Source organism: Oncorhynchus kisutch, linkage group LG2, assembly GCF_002021735.2.
Source record: "Oncorhynchus kisutch isolate 150728-3 linkage group LG2, Okis_V2, whole genome shotgun sequence".
NCBI classification, from domain to species: Eukaryota; Metazoa; Chordata; class Actinopteri; order Salmoniformes; family Salmonidae; genus Oncorhynchus; species Oncorhynchus kisutch.
In genome coordinates this window covers 16,295,300-16,310,579 of record NC_034175.2, presented here as the reverse complement: position 1 = coordinate 16,310,579, position 15,280 = coordinate 16,295,300, and the positions used below count along the sequence as shown (strand labels likewise).

Sequence of the window (15,280 nt, the reverse complement as noted above, 5' to 3'; positions counted from 1 at the left end):
CGCCAATAACAACTTCCAAGACACTAGATTTCTGTAAGATTTATAAACAGCACACAAAATTAAAATAATTGTAAGTCAAATAAAAAATAATAAAAAGACAAAATTACAATATTAACGTTAAAAAGTCATTTTCTTTTTTCAGAACAGATCAAATATTTATACAAATAGTTCTTATAGAATATATGTAACATATAAAGAAGATAACACATTTTTTTTAATGTAGTTCAAACAAGGAAACACCCTTTGAATCCAGTCAAATAATTTACATTCCTACATAATACAGTCGCTTCATGGTTAAGGGGTGAGCTCAAAGACAGTCAGAAAAATGTTGAACTTTTTGTTAAAGGAGGTTTTGGTTGGTGTCAGTGTTGCTGGTAGCAACAGTTTATCATCCTAAAAACCATATGGGTGAAATACATTAGAGACGATCAAAGTCAATTCCACCGGCAAATCTGAACTCACGATAAAGTACAGTGTAAACCACGTTTTAGTAGTTCAATTTAGTAGTTCATGTATGAAACATACAACTGTAGATTATAATAGAGGTGAAAATATTCCAGGTACAGTCAGTCAGATTGGTCTATCCTTATTCTAAGGATGCAATTCTTTATCCTAATTAATATGTCAATTATGTTGTTTTTTGGTTCAGTGTGGTTCTTCTGTGTGTATCCTCCAAAAGTCAGAACAGTTCATTGTAACCTCCCCTCTCCATTTTTATAAAATATTCAGTATAAAACCCCTCATGGTGGCTTCACTACTGATGTCTTCCTAGAAAAAAAGAAACAATTTGGTTTATGAAAAGCACAATAGTTTTCAAGTGTTTGTGTTCAAGGAGTGGGGGTGAGAGTTGATTAATACCCACACATATTTTAAACAATGATATAGAGCATATGTACACCCTCCTTTTCTGTCCCACCCTCCCCCTTTTCTGTCCTGCCCTCCCCCTTTTCTGTCCTGCCCTCCCCCTTTTCTGTCCTGCCCTCCCCCTTTCCCTGTCCCGCCCTCCCTCTTTTCTGTCCCGCCCTCCTTTACTGATCTAAGTTCAGTTTCAATCAGTCAGCTCCACCATCACAGACAAACCAGGTCTGTAGAGAGGTGACACTAAATGTACAACAATGACAGGCAGTTACAGTCCAGAATAGTTCCTACTGGTATCAGCAGACACCTATAGATCAACAGTCCACCATTAGAATTCCATTGTTGTTGCGAACAACTCCTCCTCTTCACCCCCCAATCCCTCTCTGTTATTAGTCATCCTTGTTTTGAAAAGGGAAAGAAGAAACGAAGAGTGGGCTTGGAAAAAGGGATTCAATCCCGAGGATGAAGCTTTTAACATAACATTAGAAAAACATATAACATCTCCGAACTAACTTATACCATGATACAATACACAATTCCTGGGTAGGCTTTCTATGCCAAAGAAAGACGAATAGATGGAATCACTGAAGATAAGTTCTATCAGGTCTGGTTGGTTGAAGGTTGAGAATATGTTGGTCCAGCTCTCAAGTCCTGTTTTCTGGTTTGCGTATCCAGTTTGAGGTCAATGTTAACTCGGAATCAGCCTTTGGATTCCTGAGCTTCCGGTCCGCACTCGCTCTCCTCCGGGATATCCTGGAGATCTGAGGAGGCCATTGAAGGTTATTGATATGAATAAACATGTTATTAATATGTTTGATAATGTTTGAATAATGTGTTGATCAAAACAGGACTAGCTAGCTCAGTAATGTAAATAGAGGTTCCAATCGAGATGCGACTGGAGGAGTACTGTTATGTACACTGAGTTACCAGACAGTGACTGATACAGTAAGGACTGTGGACAGAGGGAGTTAAATATTGTCAGAGGTATCCACCCTTTAAGCACACAGAAAGAAAGAATGGGGAGAGGTGCATTGATTAAGTGAGTAAGAAGGGCATCAAAAACAGACTGTCTCTCAACACTCTAAATGTCGCCTCTAAACCTACCATATACTGTATGATCAAAGATGTATGAAAATGTATGAAAAGTGTGGAAAAGTAAAGAGTGGAGAGGACAGAGCGCTATTATTGACTATCAACAAGCAGCCATTAAGAGCGAGCAGAGAGATAGAGGGAGGGCAGAGAGATAGAGGTAGGGCAGAGAGATAGAGGGAGGGCAGAGAGATAGAGGTAGGGCAGAGAGATAGAGGAAGGGCAGGACATGGTGCACAAAACTCTGTCTGCTCTAGAAACAGCTGAGAAATCGGTGCCAAACTGATAGATCGAGATATGACGTGGAGACACACCTTCAACATGCAGAGGTAGAGAGTGAGAAATATGGCAGGGCTGAAAGAACATAAGTATGTGTGTGTGACATGGTAAACTAGGTGTGATACGGTTAAAGGTCAGAAATGTGTAAAGATTAGTTGTCATGGACACCATAGGGATTTTTGGGGGATTCCATGGATTTGGCCAATTCCAAAGTTATCGAATCATAGACCTCTTTATTCAACTGATTACACCCTACCAATGACTAATACCTTAGTGGCCCTAGACATTCCTTCCATCTGAATATTTTACTCCACATACATACAAACGTATACATATAAACAACAACTTAGACGCACACAAACAACAACTACATCTCATCTGCCCAGACCAGCATGCTCACACCTCCATCCCTAGTGCCTGCATTACTGTTTTTCCTTAGATATTCCAATTCATCTCAATACAGGAAAGATACACACTGTGGGTCAATTACTCACCTCTTGGACTGTCAGAGCGTGGTGAAACCTTCACTACATCCGCCTCTTCCTCCGACTCCTCCTCCTCACTGCCTTCCTGTACGCCGTCCAATTGGTCCACTGGTTCCTGACAGGCCAATGGCGCGACAGGGCTGGGCTCGCCATCACCACTTCCTCTTCTTTTAGCAGGAGCCTAGTAAAGGAGAAAAGCCATCATATCCTGTTTGAGCTCACCTACAGATCAACCACTAGTGCTTCTTGAATGGTGGAATTAGTGATTCAGACATTTGGGGTGAGGATTGTAAGTCTACCTAAACCCAAACACACTTGACCCCAAACTCCCACACTTGACATTCCCACACCTCTGCCAGATGTTACTTTGCTCACCTGCTCTAAGGCTGTAACATCCACCACAATGTCTTCGTTGCTGCCTCTGCTGCCTCTCCTTCCCCTCCTGCCCCTCTTGCCCTTATTGTCCCTGATCTGCTGCTCCAGCTGAGCCCTGGCCCTCTCGCTGTCCCTCAGCCTGGCCTCCAGGGGGCGCAGCCTCACCACCTCCTCCTGCAGCAGATCATGCTGCTTCTGGAGCATGGCCATCTCCCCCATGGCTGCCACCATGCCCGCATCCAGACCTGTGTCACGTGACATGGAACGGCACAGCCTGGGGAAGGAGTTTGGAGGAGTGGGGGTGGGAGTGGAGGAACCTGAGGAGGCGGGGCCAGTGCCCTCGTGGAGGCGGAGCTCGAGGACAGAGTCTTGGTGAATGACAGCGGCCTGGGAGAGGGAGAGAGAGAGAGAGAGGAAGGAGACAGTGAGTTTTGAATCTAGGTTGGAGCTGGGGTGTAAGGGAAGGACCACCTATGCAATACAAAATGCCTCAAATGGATTCCAGTGGGTCATTCAGCCTCACCTGTAGAGAGTGGAGATGAGCACTGAGGTTCACAAGCCTCTGACACACCTCCTCATTTAGGGGTCTGTCCTGTAGCTGGTTACCATTTCTGTCCTGAGAGGATAAAAAACACCCACAAAACATGAAGTCATTATAAACTCATTATGTATTACAGTCACAGTTGTGGCTTATGTATATGTTATCCAACCCTAAGGCACAGTCATCCTCTCTCACCTTGGACGCTGGACTTCCTTTCATTTCATGAGTCCCGTTGACGGAGATCGAATCTCCATCTGTAAATGGGTGGGACAGAAGGAGAGAGAAAGTCAGCTGATTGGTAAGTGAGAGCTGAAACATCACCATCTCGCAGTGGTAAAAGACAAAGCAAAACCACTCACTGCTCACTGGCGCCCCTTTGTGGTTCTGGTCATCATTGGTACCGTTGGACTTGGGAAGCTCTATGTTGGAGCCCAGCAGCAACTCACTCAGCCTGTCAACTGATGAAAGGAGGGAAGGAGAGGGAATTAAAAAAAGAAAAAGAGGCATAGCAGCGGTAATACCACAATGTAACATCGTCCTAGTAACTGAACAACACTACACCCAGGGGTTAATAACGGAGGTTTTGTTGGTGATCTCAGATTGACTTCTGAGAGACTATGACTAGCTGATACTCATACTCTTATAGGGTGCTCATTATTTAGTTATACCTTTCTATCTGCAGTGCTAAGTTCTGGGTTAGGCCTCATTTAATACCTGCCTCTCTGTAAGACGGCATTAACCCTCACCTTACCCTCTATGGCATTAGCCCTCACCTTACCCTCTATGGCGCTGACCTAGGATGACCCAACCCTACACCAGCCTCTCACCTCACTATTAGGTGGTGAAAAGTCAAACTGACCATAGATCAGGAATTAGAATGAAGGTAAATTCTACATTCCCTTACCCTCTGAGATGGCGTCGGTGAGTAGGTATTCCGCCTGGGGTGCGTAGGGGGTGTCGGCCCGGAAGATGTTCCTAGAGTTGGTGGGGGTGGGTGTGACTTCCTGACCCCCACCGGTGACCTCAGCCAGGTCAGAGAACAGAGTCACTCTCTCCTGGAGGAGCTCCAGCACCTCTCTGTCCTTCTGCTGGATGTCAGCTAGAAACACATTTGAGTCAGTAAGATGCATCGTCAGGTCTAAAACAACTGAATATTCAGAACGATGCAGATGTTGTCTATTAAGGGAAGCTACATAGACAAGTGTAGCACAGGACTGATATAGAAAGAGAAGGGTGGAGGAGTGTGTGGAGAGGAGAAGAGGTTGTACCTCTGAGTCGGCGCAGTAAGGCCTTGTCCTCTGTCTCTATCAGGGGAAAGTCCTCTCTGGACGGACAGCTGGAGGGAGGGAGAGAGAGTGAGGAAAAGGTGAGGTATGGTCAGAATAAGGATAATGCCGGGGCATAAGGTAGGACCCCTAGGATTCCATTAAGGATAATTGGAGAATTCTCAAAATTGAAATCGGCAGTGGTCTGAATGAGTTGAGTAGGTTTGTGAGTATTACAGTAGCTGACCTGCTGACTGTCTGCTGTATGAGTCTCATCCAGTTGTTCCTGTCGTCTCGTGAGGCGCCATGCAGCTCGTACATCTCTGGGGGGGTGGAGTCACTGATCAGGAACATCCCTCGCTCCTGATTGGCTATGTCCCTCACGATCAGGTTCTTCAGAGACAACACTGCAGGCTTGTCCTGAGAGAGAGAGAGAGATAGATATAAAGAGACAGAAAGGGGGGAAGAGGTTAGCTCTGTGATATAACACTAAGACTAAATAAAGTTAGATGTGTGCAAAGGCAAAGACAGAAGCAATGGAGGACCTGCTGAACAAAAGTCAGAAAGCAGAAGAGATGAGTAGAGAGGAGAGGAGGATGAGTCAGATGAGTGGAAAGGAGAGGGACAGACTTACTATGCATGGGAAGAAATACTTCTGGTCTTTCTCCTGCATGAACACCAGGATGTCTGTCATCAGCAGGACCTGCACGTCTACATAGACACACAGAGTGGAACATTGTTAAAGACACATAGTGTGCACCCTCGTTTCTCTACATGTATTCTGTAGATACACAAACAATCATACCCCCTTTATCTCTCTTCCTCTATCTCTCTCAGATACACACACACATAATCCCTCCCTACCTTTGAGTCTGGATCCTTGCGTCTTCCACAGCAGAGTGCCCTCGTGGAGGAGAGTCCTGCGGAGCAGCTCCCCTCCCCTGAACACCCCTCCTCCCCTGACCTCCGCCTGGGCCCGGGGGTCCAATCTGGCCCTGATCTCCTGGAGCCTCTGGGTCCGCTCCAACTCTGCCACCTGCTGGTCCACAGAGCTCAACAAGTCCCGGATCAGAGACAGGGACTGGGCTAGGGACTGGGCTTCCTCTTCACTGCCTGTTGGGGGGATGGTGGGGGGTGATGATGATGAGAAGTGTCTTGAGGTCAGTTGTATTCAAAAGCATTTAAGTTGTTTATGGTTATTCTACTGCTGTGTATATAGTGATTATTCAGTTCTTGTATTTTTTTTGTCTTCTCCCTGAGCTGTAGTGGCTGTTCTGTGTTCAGCTTTTATGCTGTGTGAGTATACTCACTAAGCTTCTATAGCTGTTCTGGGGTCAGGTCTTACCCTTGGTGTTGTCCAGGATGCGCTGGATGAGGACAGGGTATTTGGTGATGCGTTGAGTCACCAGCAGGATGCACTCCTGGATGCCATGGCGACGCAGCAGGGGCCCCCGGCTTACCCTCTGATTATGGGATGGATGAGATTTAATAACACTTATTATATATTAAGCAATAAGGCCCGAGGAGGTGTGGTATATGGCCAACAAACCCCCAAGGTGCCTTCATGATATAATAAACTTCAATTGGATATTAAACAAGTATTTGTGCTCCATACCCTTGTTTTATAATATACTATAATTACCATTTTGGCATTAAATGTAATAACACTACTAATTTGAATGTGTAAAGTAAAAGAAAGGTATAGATCCATCGATAGGGGCTGAAGCCCAGGATAAATCCCATTTTAGAGAATCTCAAATATAAAATATATTTTGATTTGTTTAACACTTTTTTGGTTACTACATGATTCCATATGTGTCATTTCATAGTTTTGATGTCTTCACTATTATTCTACAATGTAGAAAATAGTATTTTTTTTAAAATAAGAAAAACCCTTGAATGAGTAGGTGTGTCCAAACTTTTGACTGGCACTGTAAATGGCAGTAAAGATATGTTAATTCATGGGCATTCCATAGGAGCATGATTGGACCACAAAGTTTGGACACTTATGAAGGTTTTGAGGCCAAAACACGTCCTTGTGACGAGTGTTAGTTAGGTAATAAAGCAGGAATAACTTGTTCATGACTCCTTTTTGAATAGAACATCTACAATGTGATAGTTGTTTCTACCATTCAGTGTTATCTGTTCAGCACTCCTCCTAGCTAAGACATGAGACACCCCTCAGCTGGCACCTCCTGACACGGACTGCTGAGCTCACACACAGCACACATTTTAAGCATGCTCTTGGGCCTCCTCCCCTTCTCTGTACCTCTTACTCTTCTCCCTCCCTGTGACCTCTCTCTCTCTCTCTCTCTCTCTCTCTCTCTCTCTCTCTCTCTCTCTCTCTCTCTCTCTCTCTCTCTCTCTCTCTCTCTCTCTCTCTCTCTCTCTCTCTCTCTCTCTCTCTCTCTCTCTCTCTCTCTCTCTCTCTCTCTCTCTCTCTCTCTCTCTCTCTCTCTCTCTCTCTCTCACTCTCTCTCTCTCTCACTCACTCACTCACTCACTCACTCACTCACTCACTCACTCACTCACTCACTCACTCACCCGTATGAAGTGCTGAAACCTCTTGTCTCTGGCCAGCAGTTCCTTGTACAGTTTCACAGCTTTGGGGTGGCGGCTGCAAAACTCAGCATAGGCTTTCCTCATCTCATCTGCACACTGACCTGAGAACTGAACACACACAATGAGTATCAACTCGGTCAGTGTGTCTGTGCATGTGTGTATAATATGTTTAGATTATGCATATGTTCGTTGGGTGTTTAGTATGAATGCATTCTAATGTTAATGGATGGCAAAGTTGGCACATGCGTCTAGGGTTCTGTGTGTGTGTGATTGTGGATGTGTGTGTGTGATTGTGGATGTGTGTGTGTGGGTGTCTGTCCTTACGTCTGAGTGTGTGTGCCCAGTGTGTTTCCTACCTGTTCAGTCAGTATATCCCCCAGTTGGTTGATAGTAAAGTTGGTACTGCTCCCGGGGGCCAGGCTGTGTGTGCGTCGTGTCATAAGCTGGGAAAGGAAGTGCGTGTGTAGTGCCATCAGCTGCTCCAGACAGGGGAAGACAGCGTGCGCCACGCCCGGCTCCAGCAGCACCTCGTCCAGCATGCCCTGCCGGAACACCCCCTCCATGATCCGCAGGGTCCTCACGTGGTGGAACTCTGTCTGGATCAGCTCTGAGAGGGGCACAGAGAGGAGAACAGACAGAGTTATGGACACAGTACCTTTACATAACACACACACACAGAGACAGAGAGAAGAAAGGGATAGAGAAAGAGAAAGAGATAGGAATAGAAAGGAATATAGCGAGAGAGAGAGCGACAGAAAGCGAGAGAGAGAGAGCGTGACAGAAAGCGAGAGCGAGATAGAGAGAGAAGAAGAGAGAGAGCGAAAGCGAGAGAAAGAGTGAGGAAGAGAGGTGTTCTCACCATAGATGACGTCCTGTCTCTTGATGACGTCTTTGCGGTGCGTCTGCAGGTAGGAGGGGTCTACGGCCCGGCTCCATGAGTCAGCCTCAAAGTCCTTCCCCTCCCTCTCCAGCTCCTCCAACATGGCAGCATAGTACACCTCCCCCTCGTCGTTGAGGGACTCCATTGACATGGCTCTGTTTCTGAAGTTCAGGGAGTCTGTGGACTGAGACAGGATCCTCCGCAGGCCCAAAGGTGAGTCGTCATTCAGATTCCTGGAAACACATTTTTGAACACAACAGTTACACAACGTTTCAAACAACTTCATATCAGCGCCCTACTCGCATATAGGTAAACCAACTGATGACTCTACACAGCAGCCTGCTCACCCTGCAAGGTTTTGTGTGGAGACACTCTTGGAGAGGGAGAGGCCAGAGCGGACACGGCGGGAACCCAGCAGGGACTGACGGAGACTGTCGGACGGGTAGATGGCTGAGCTGGGCCGCTCCTTCATCATAGGGGCTGGAGAAAGAGACAAGGGGTTCAATTGAACTTTTCCTGTCCAAAAGGATTTAAATCCATATGATGCAGTCAGTACTACATCCATATGGCAGTGGCATAGACCAGCCAACAGGTGGCAGCACCACTATATTCACATGCAGACAGGAGGCATTAATTGCGAAAGAAGGAGAGGAAATAGGATAGAAGTTGTTGAGGAAAAAAGATACTGACTTTTGGTCCTTAGAGCTACGTTCTGCAGCGCGGAGTTGTTCCTCACCAGTGCTAGCTTCTGTTGCTGCAAAACACACAGAGAAAACACATTCAGACCAATGTCTCATCCAACAGTCAACATCTCAAAGAATAAAGGCCCAACTTTGCTTTTCATACGAAAAAAACCCCCGTTCCTTTCCCCTCTCTCCCCTCTCTCCCCTCTCTTACCTTTTGTTTCATCTTGACACAGTTGGCCAGTGTGTCTCGACAGCGGTTGTGGATGGTGACATTGCAGGCTGCAACACAGAAACACAAAGATCAATTTCCCCGACACTCCACAATATCTGCATATGCACTGTTGATAAGAATGGTAACTGACTTCATGAAATCACGAGACTATTTTTGAGGCACTTGTCATTACGGTCAAGATGCGTTGCTTACAGAGTGATACACATGACTGGTGAAAGGTTATGAAAGGTGCCAACTCTTTCTGTTCAACATAGGGTTATCAATGACACATTGTACATTTGATACTGGCACTGACTCGAATTTCATGTGACAAATAACCCTTGAAACCTATGCTTTCCAACACCAAGTAAAATGTTATCACTGTTATTAAATCACTCCTATGTTTCAAAACACCTCTTCTCCCCTCCTCTCTTCCCCCAGCTTTACTCTCTCTTCATTGTTAGAGTGGCTCCACTTCCTGGTACATGTTTTCTTGACAGGAAGCTCTCCTGGAATGGCGCTGGGAGGTTGAAGGGATGTCTGAGGCAGGTTATCGGTGTGTGTGTGTGTGTGTGTTCTGAGTCCTGGGAGTGTTGTTGTGTCAATATGAAACAGCATAGAAGTGTTTAAGAGAGTTCCTGCCCACTACACAGGGTTGTCTTTGTTCTAAGAGCAGCCCAAAGCTAGACACACACACAGAGAAAGCAGAATCTCCCTTATAAAACTCTACATATTCCTTTACTTTAGTCTTTCCCATGTCTCTGCCCAGATTACACATTTGCTACCAAAGCAGGCTAAATACAGCCAAAACACTTGTCAGAAGTATGCTTTGCTTTGGTGGGGTGCATTTGCTTGGTGCCGTTCCTATTTTCAACCAATAGTTTCCACGCACATGAGAGGGAACACAGGGCTAAAAATACACTATTTTCAGGGTGTGTTCTCCATAAAAGCCAACATTTTACAGAGCATGGACTCAGCTAACACGCTTTCTACTTAAACCTCAGAATGAGAGGCACACTGTGACTCATTCATCGCTCAAACTCTCACAACACATGCAGACCCTTACACACACACACACACTACAAACGATTTAAACATACTCAAAGCTACTCACACACCACTCCTTACGGGAGGACAAACACATCCAGTAGATAATGTCCTGATGCTAAAACAAACAAACTAGGCCCCTTGCTCACTAAACCAACATGGCTGCCTTCTCCAAGTACTGTTAGACCCTTCCCCTAAAGCTCAACATCGCTGCTCGGAAACTAGACTGGAGACCCAACAAGTGTCATGGCATACTATTATAGATGTGTCCATACAGAGTGGATCTACAACCTAGAAATGCTTTGGGGTTTCAAATACTGCTTAGAATCCCCCCTTCCATATGACACTATATTATTTACAGCTCACTTGTCTTTAGCTAATTATCATATTTATTTGTATGATAATACTGTACACTGAGGGTACAAAACATTATGAACACCTGCTCTTTCCATGACATAGACTGACCAGATGAGTCCAGGTGAAAGCTATGATCCCTTATTGATGTCACTTGTTAAATCCACTTCAATCAGTGTAGATGAAGGATTTTTAAGCCCTGAGACAATTGAGACATAGATAAAATGTTTAAGTGCCTTTGAATGGGGTATGGAACAGTAGGTACTAAGGCACACCCGTTTGTGTCAGGAACTGCAAAGCTGTTGGGGTTTCACACTCAAAAGTTTCCCGTGTGCATCAAGAATGGTCCACCGGCCTCCCAGGTGGCGCTGTGGTTAAGGGCGCTGTACTGCAGCGCCAGCTGTGCCATCAGAGTCCCTGGGTTCGCGCCCAGGCTCTGTCGTAACCGACCGCGACCGGGAGGTCCGTGGGGCGACGCACAATTGGCCTAGCGTCGTCCGGGTTAGGGAGGGCTTGGTCGGTAGGGATGTCCTTGTCTCATTGCGCACCTGCGACTCCTGTGGCGGGCCGGGCGCAGTGAGCGCTAACCAAGGTTGCCAGGTGCACGGTGTATCCTCCGACACATTGGTGCGGCTGGCTTCCGGGTTGGATGCGTGCTGTGTTAAGAAGCAGTGTGGCTGGTTGGGTTGTGTATCGGCGGACGCATGACATTCAACCTTCGTCTCTCCCGAGCCCATACGGGAGTTGTAGCGATGAGACAAGATCGTAGCTACTACAACAATTGGATACCATGAAATTGGGAAAAAAATAAAAAGAATGGTCCACCACCCAAAGGACATACAGCCAATTTAACACAGCTGTGGGAAGCATTGGAGTCAACGTGGGCCAACATCCCTGTGGAACGCTTTTGACATCTTGTAGAGTCCATGACCTGACAATTTGAGGCTGTTGTGAGGGCAAAAGGGCCCTGGAAGGTTCTTAATATTTTGTGTAATCTAGGGCCCTCAGATTACGTCAAAATGAGCCAAACAACAATGGCCTGTTTGTCTTAATCTGAGTCTTTATCTGTGTCTGAGGAGGTAATCTCACATGTACTGACACAGAGCTACGCAGAGGCTACACACAGTAAGTTACACCCTGCTGAACACCAAGCAGGGCTCCTATTGGTCTGTTATCTGTTCATGCAGAGAACAATAAGAGGTGAAGCAGGAAATAAACATGAGTCCAAATGTTGATGAAAACAAAAACAAAATGTCTTTCTCTGCAGTAATGGAATAAAGGGTCCCTGAAATGAATTTGAAATAAATAACAATAAATAAAAAGATATCTGTGGATTCATTCAATTTCAAGCCAAACATTGATGTAAAACAAGAAGCTGTACTTAATTGATTGAATACATAGACAACATTGTAAAAGCATTGACGAGAAATCCTCCCTCGTGACTCCAAACCGGAAACATCCACTCAGACATGAAATCAATGGATTCTCCCAAAACAGGCGGTGCTACCTACTCCACATGCACGCACACACACACACTCCCCCGCACCCAGCCTAAACATATGTCTCCCCAATTCACAGGGGACCTCAGATAGCAATCCCGATGTAGGACAATGTTATGACCCCGTATTAAAACGTCTCTGGGTCTCTGAGGCAATATGGCTCCCTATCAGACCACTGTGTTAAACGGGAGTGGGATAACTGTGTTACCCTCAGCTCATCCATCATTATTACTGTTAGGGACCACTAATGTCTGTGGACGCAGAGAGGAAGAGGGATTGGGACTGTGTCTGTGTGTGTGCGCCCGTGCAGACCTGCCTGCCTATGTGTGTTTGTCTATGTGTGCGTGCATGCGCGCAAGTGTGTGTGCGTCTATGTGTGCATGCGTATGTGTGTGTACGTGTGTGTTAACACACGTCAGTGTGGCAGATTGCTTGTTAATCTCCCACACTCCAACTGCCAGATGCACTATTTCCAGATTACAGTCGGGGAGCGAGGTAGCAGCTGTGTATTGGGGCAAGAGGGGGAGGGAGGGGGGGGCATCCACCAAACAAAGAGAAAAGCCCCTCTCTCAACAGACAGTGGGCTTCATCATAGACCTACTGTATAATCTCCTGAGCCTGCATTCTGTACTGTATTTACACTATAGCTACTTTGTCATTCTCTATCTCCATAGTGAGTATTACAGGTCTAATGGTTGTGTTGCATCTGATTATAACATATTAGCAAACTGAGATGACATTGACACGATAACACAGGAATTAATAAAAGGTAAAAACTGTGAAAAATATTAGTTCAGTTTCACATAAACCTCCAAGACAAACTGACTATGACTGACCCAAGGCATGCTGCCTAAACCAATTTAAATTCTTATCTAATCTAAATCAAATAGACGCTCGACTGAAAATATCTTAACTGGCTCAGAATGTGAATATATGAACAGAGAAGCCAACAACGGTATTCCCAACTTGAAATAGTCTCACACCTCAGTCCTCTCTCCTACTTAGGCATTCGCACTCTTTCCTTTCCCCTTTCTCTCCATCTCTCCAGTGTAATTTGCAATGATAATGAATTCATGCCCCCTTCAGCCCAATACGCACAAATACACACCCAGACCTGACCCTCTGAATATAATTATGCCCCCAACCCAAATCAATAGCCTATGATCAGTGTTCTATCTAAACTACAGCTGTTGTACCTCTTACTTCCCAACTGCAATCTCTGTGCCCACCGTCTCTCTCATTCTCAAGTACCGGAACTCTCTCTCTCTCACACTCACACACACAAACACGTGCACACAACCCCCCCCCCCCCCCCCCCCCCTCCACTCTTCGGCAGCAGACATGTGTAATCAAACCCCATGCCAAGAGCCTTCCCTCTCCCACCCCCATGCCCCTCTGTACCCCTTCCCTCCCTCTGTGCTCCCCTTCTCTGTCTGTCTGTCTGTCTCTCTCTCTCTCTTCTCTCTTTCTCTTTGAACCTAGTCTTCAGAGCCGTGGGGGTCAAGGTAACGAGGTCGAAGATGGAGCCACTATTTCCTCAACTTGAAGGACAATAAACTTCATCCATACATCAATATTCAATCAAAATAGGTAATAGGGCGTGATAAGAAGACAAAAGGCATCCCTCTTTCCCTTTAGGAATGTACGTTTGGATTGATTTAATGATAAATACAAACGTCAATCGACTATGACTGTCAATTGAATTGTCTTTGCTGCTGCTGTGGGGGCAGTGTAGTGTTATTGCATTGTATAACGCTAATTTCAAAATGGGGTAAGCAAAACAAAAATACAATTCACAGTATGGACTTCCTCTATCTCAGTCAGGCAAACTCCTCTCTGTCTGTCAATGTCATCATGCATCATCTATACAGCTTTGTCTCCTACTCTGTCTTTCTGGCTCACTTGTTTGTGAACTAATATCTCTCTCTCCCTTGACCTGAGAACTGATGACCCCTGAGGAGTCTTTTCACTCAATATGTTCTCCTCTACCTCCACCCTGTACCTGTCTTTCCCCCTCTTTATCTGTCCACCCTTCTCTCTGGATCTTCCTCTATTTGTTTGCCCTGGAGTCTGCCTTCTACCACTCCACCCTCTCTCCCTCTTTCTTTCTCTCTTTCTCCCCCAGCTGTTCCTCCAGGCCAGTGGAGAGAGGGGCAGGCCGTCTGATCTGTGCTCCCCACACACTAACACTATTGTCTGGGCCGGGCAGGGGAAGGGAGAGGGTTCTCCTAGAAGGCAACAGCTGATTGATTCTCAAAGGGAGGGAGGGAGGGAGGGAGGGAGGGAGGGAGGGAGGGAGGGAGGGAGGGAGGGAGGGAGGGAGGGAGGGAGGGAGGGAGGGAGGGAGGGAGGGAGGGAGGGAGGGAGGGAGGGAGGGAGGGAAGGAAGGAAGGGGAGAACGAAGGGAAGCAAAGAAAAATACTCTCTCTGTTTCCTTCTCTCTTTTTCTCAGTTATTTCCTTTTGATCCATCTCTTTGGCTCATATGTCTCTTCTACCTTTATCTTTATTGACCCACACGTCCTTCCCCACCTCTCTCTCTCCACCCATATTGTTTGAATCTTCTTTTTCTAGCCCCTATCTCTCTCTCCTGCTTCCTCCTGCTGTTCTTTTGTTCACCCGTTCTCTTCCCAAGAAGAAAGAGAGACAGTCACACTAGACAGTCACTAACCTCTCTCTCTCTCTCTCACACACACACACACACACACACACACACACACACACACACACACACACACACACACACACACACACACACACACACACACACACACAAAGGTCATCTTCCTAACAGTTCAATATGACAACCCTGGGGCAAGATGTCTGTTGGTCCTGATCTGGTGATGCATCAATACATCAATACCCCAATAATGTTGTCACTAATAACATTAGGCTTTTGTCTGGGCCTTGTGAATGTATGTACTGCCTACAATAGTGTGTGTGTGTGTGTGTGTGTGGTACTCACTGGGGCAGCTGAGGGCCTCTTTAGCGGTGATGCTCTTGTTGCAGGCGGAACAGAGGGTGGTGGCAGACACAGTGAGGGAAGTGAAGAGGTGGCCGTTGCTATAGCGCGCCTCCCGCTCCCGCGCCTCCTTCTCCCTCTCCTTCATCCGCTCCTTCTCTTTGTTCTGTAACCAAAGACACAAATCA

General features: G+C 46.2%; 1 protein-coding gene across 5 annotated transcripts in view; it reads right to left on the bottom strand.

The window, feature by feature from the left end:
* Positions 1 to 24: 24 nt before the first annotated feature.
* arhgef2b (rho/rac guanine nucleotide exchange factor (GEF) 2b) overlaps positions 25 to 15,280 on the bottom strand; it is a 54,307-nt gene continuing 39,051 nt past the window's right edge. For all 5 annotated transcript variants that reach the window (XM_031788777.1, XM_031788771.1, XM_031788768.1 and 2 more), the window contains 19 exons: positions 15,096 to 15,258; positions 9,232 to 9,299; positions 9,025 to 9,088; positions 8,682 to 8,814; positions 8,314 to 8,567; positions 7,811 to 8,061; positions 7,437 to 7,562; positions 6,238 to 6,355; positions 5,757 to 6,005; positions 5,527 to 5,603; positions 5,140 to 5,312; positions 4,896 to 4,963; positions 4,532 to 4,726; positions 3,987 to 4,085; positions 3,823 to 3,881; positions 3,610 to 3,702; positions 3,087 to 3,473; positions 2,721 to 2,892; positions 25 to 1,619 (listed from right to left, as the gene is read on the bottom strand). In XM_031788777.1, coding sequence (XP_031644637.1) covers positions 1,558 to 1,619; positions 2,721 to 2,892; positions 3,087 to 3,473; positions 3,610 to 3,702; positions 3,823 to 3,881; positions 3,987 to 4,085; positions 4,532 to 4,726; positions 4,896 to 4,963; positions 5,140 to 5,312; positions 5,527 to 5,603; positions 5,757 to 6,005; positions 6,238 to 6,355; positions 7,437 to 7,562; positions 7,811 to 8,061; positions 8,314 to 8,567; positions 8,682 to 8,814; positions 9,025 to 9,088; positions 9,232 to 9,299; positions 15,096 to 15,258 — 2,811 coding nt within the window. In that variant the 3' untranslated portion in view covers positions 25 to 1,557. The remainder of the gene's footprint in view (positions 1,620 to 2,720; positions 2,893 to 3,086; positions 3,474 to 3,609; positions 3,703 to 3,822; positions 3,882 to 3,986; positions 4,086 to 4,531; positions 4,727 to 4,895; positions 4,964 to 5,139; positions 5,313 to 5,526; positions 5,604 to 5,756; positions 6,006 to 6,237; positions 6,356 to 7,436; positions 7,563 to 7,810; positions 8,062 to 8,313; positions 8,568 to 8,681; positions 8,815 to 9,024; positions 9,089 to 9,231; positions 9,300 to 15,095; positions 15,259 to 15,280) is intronic.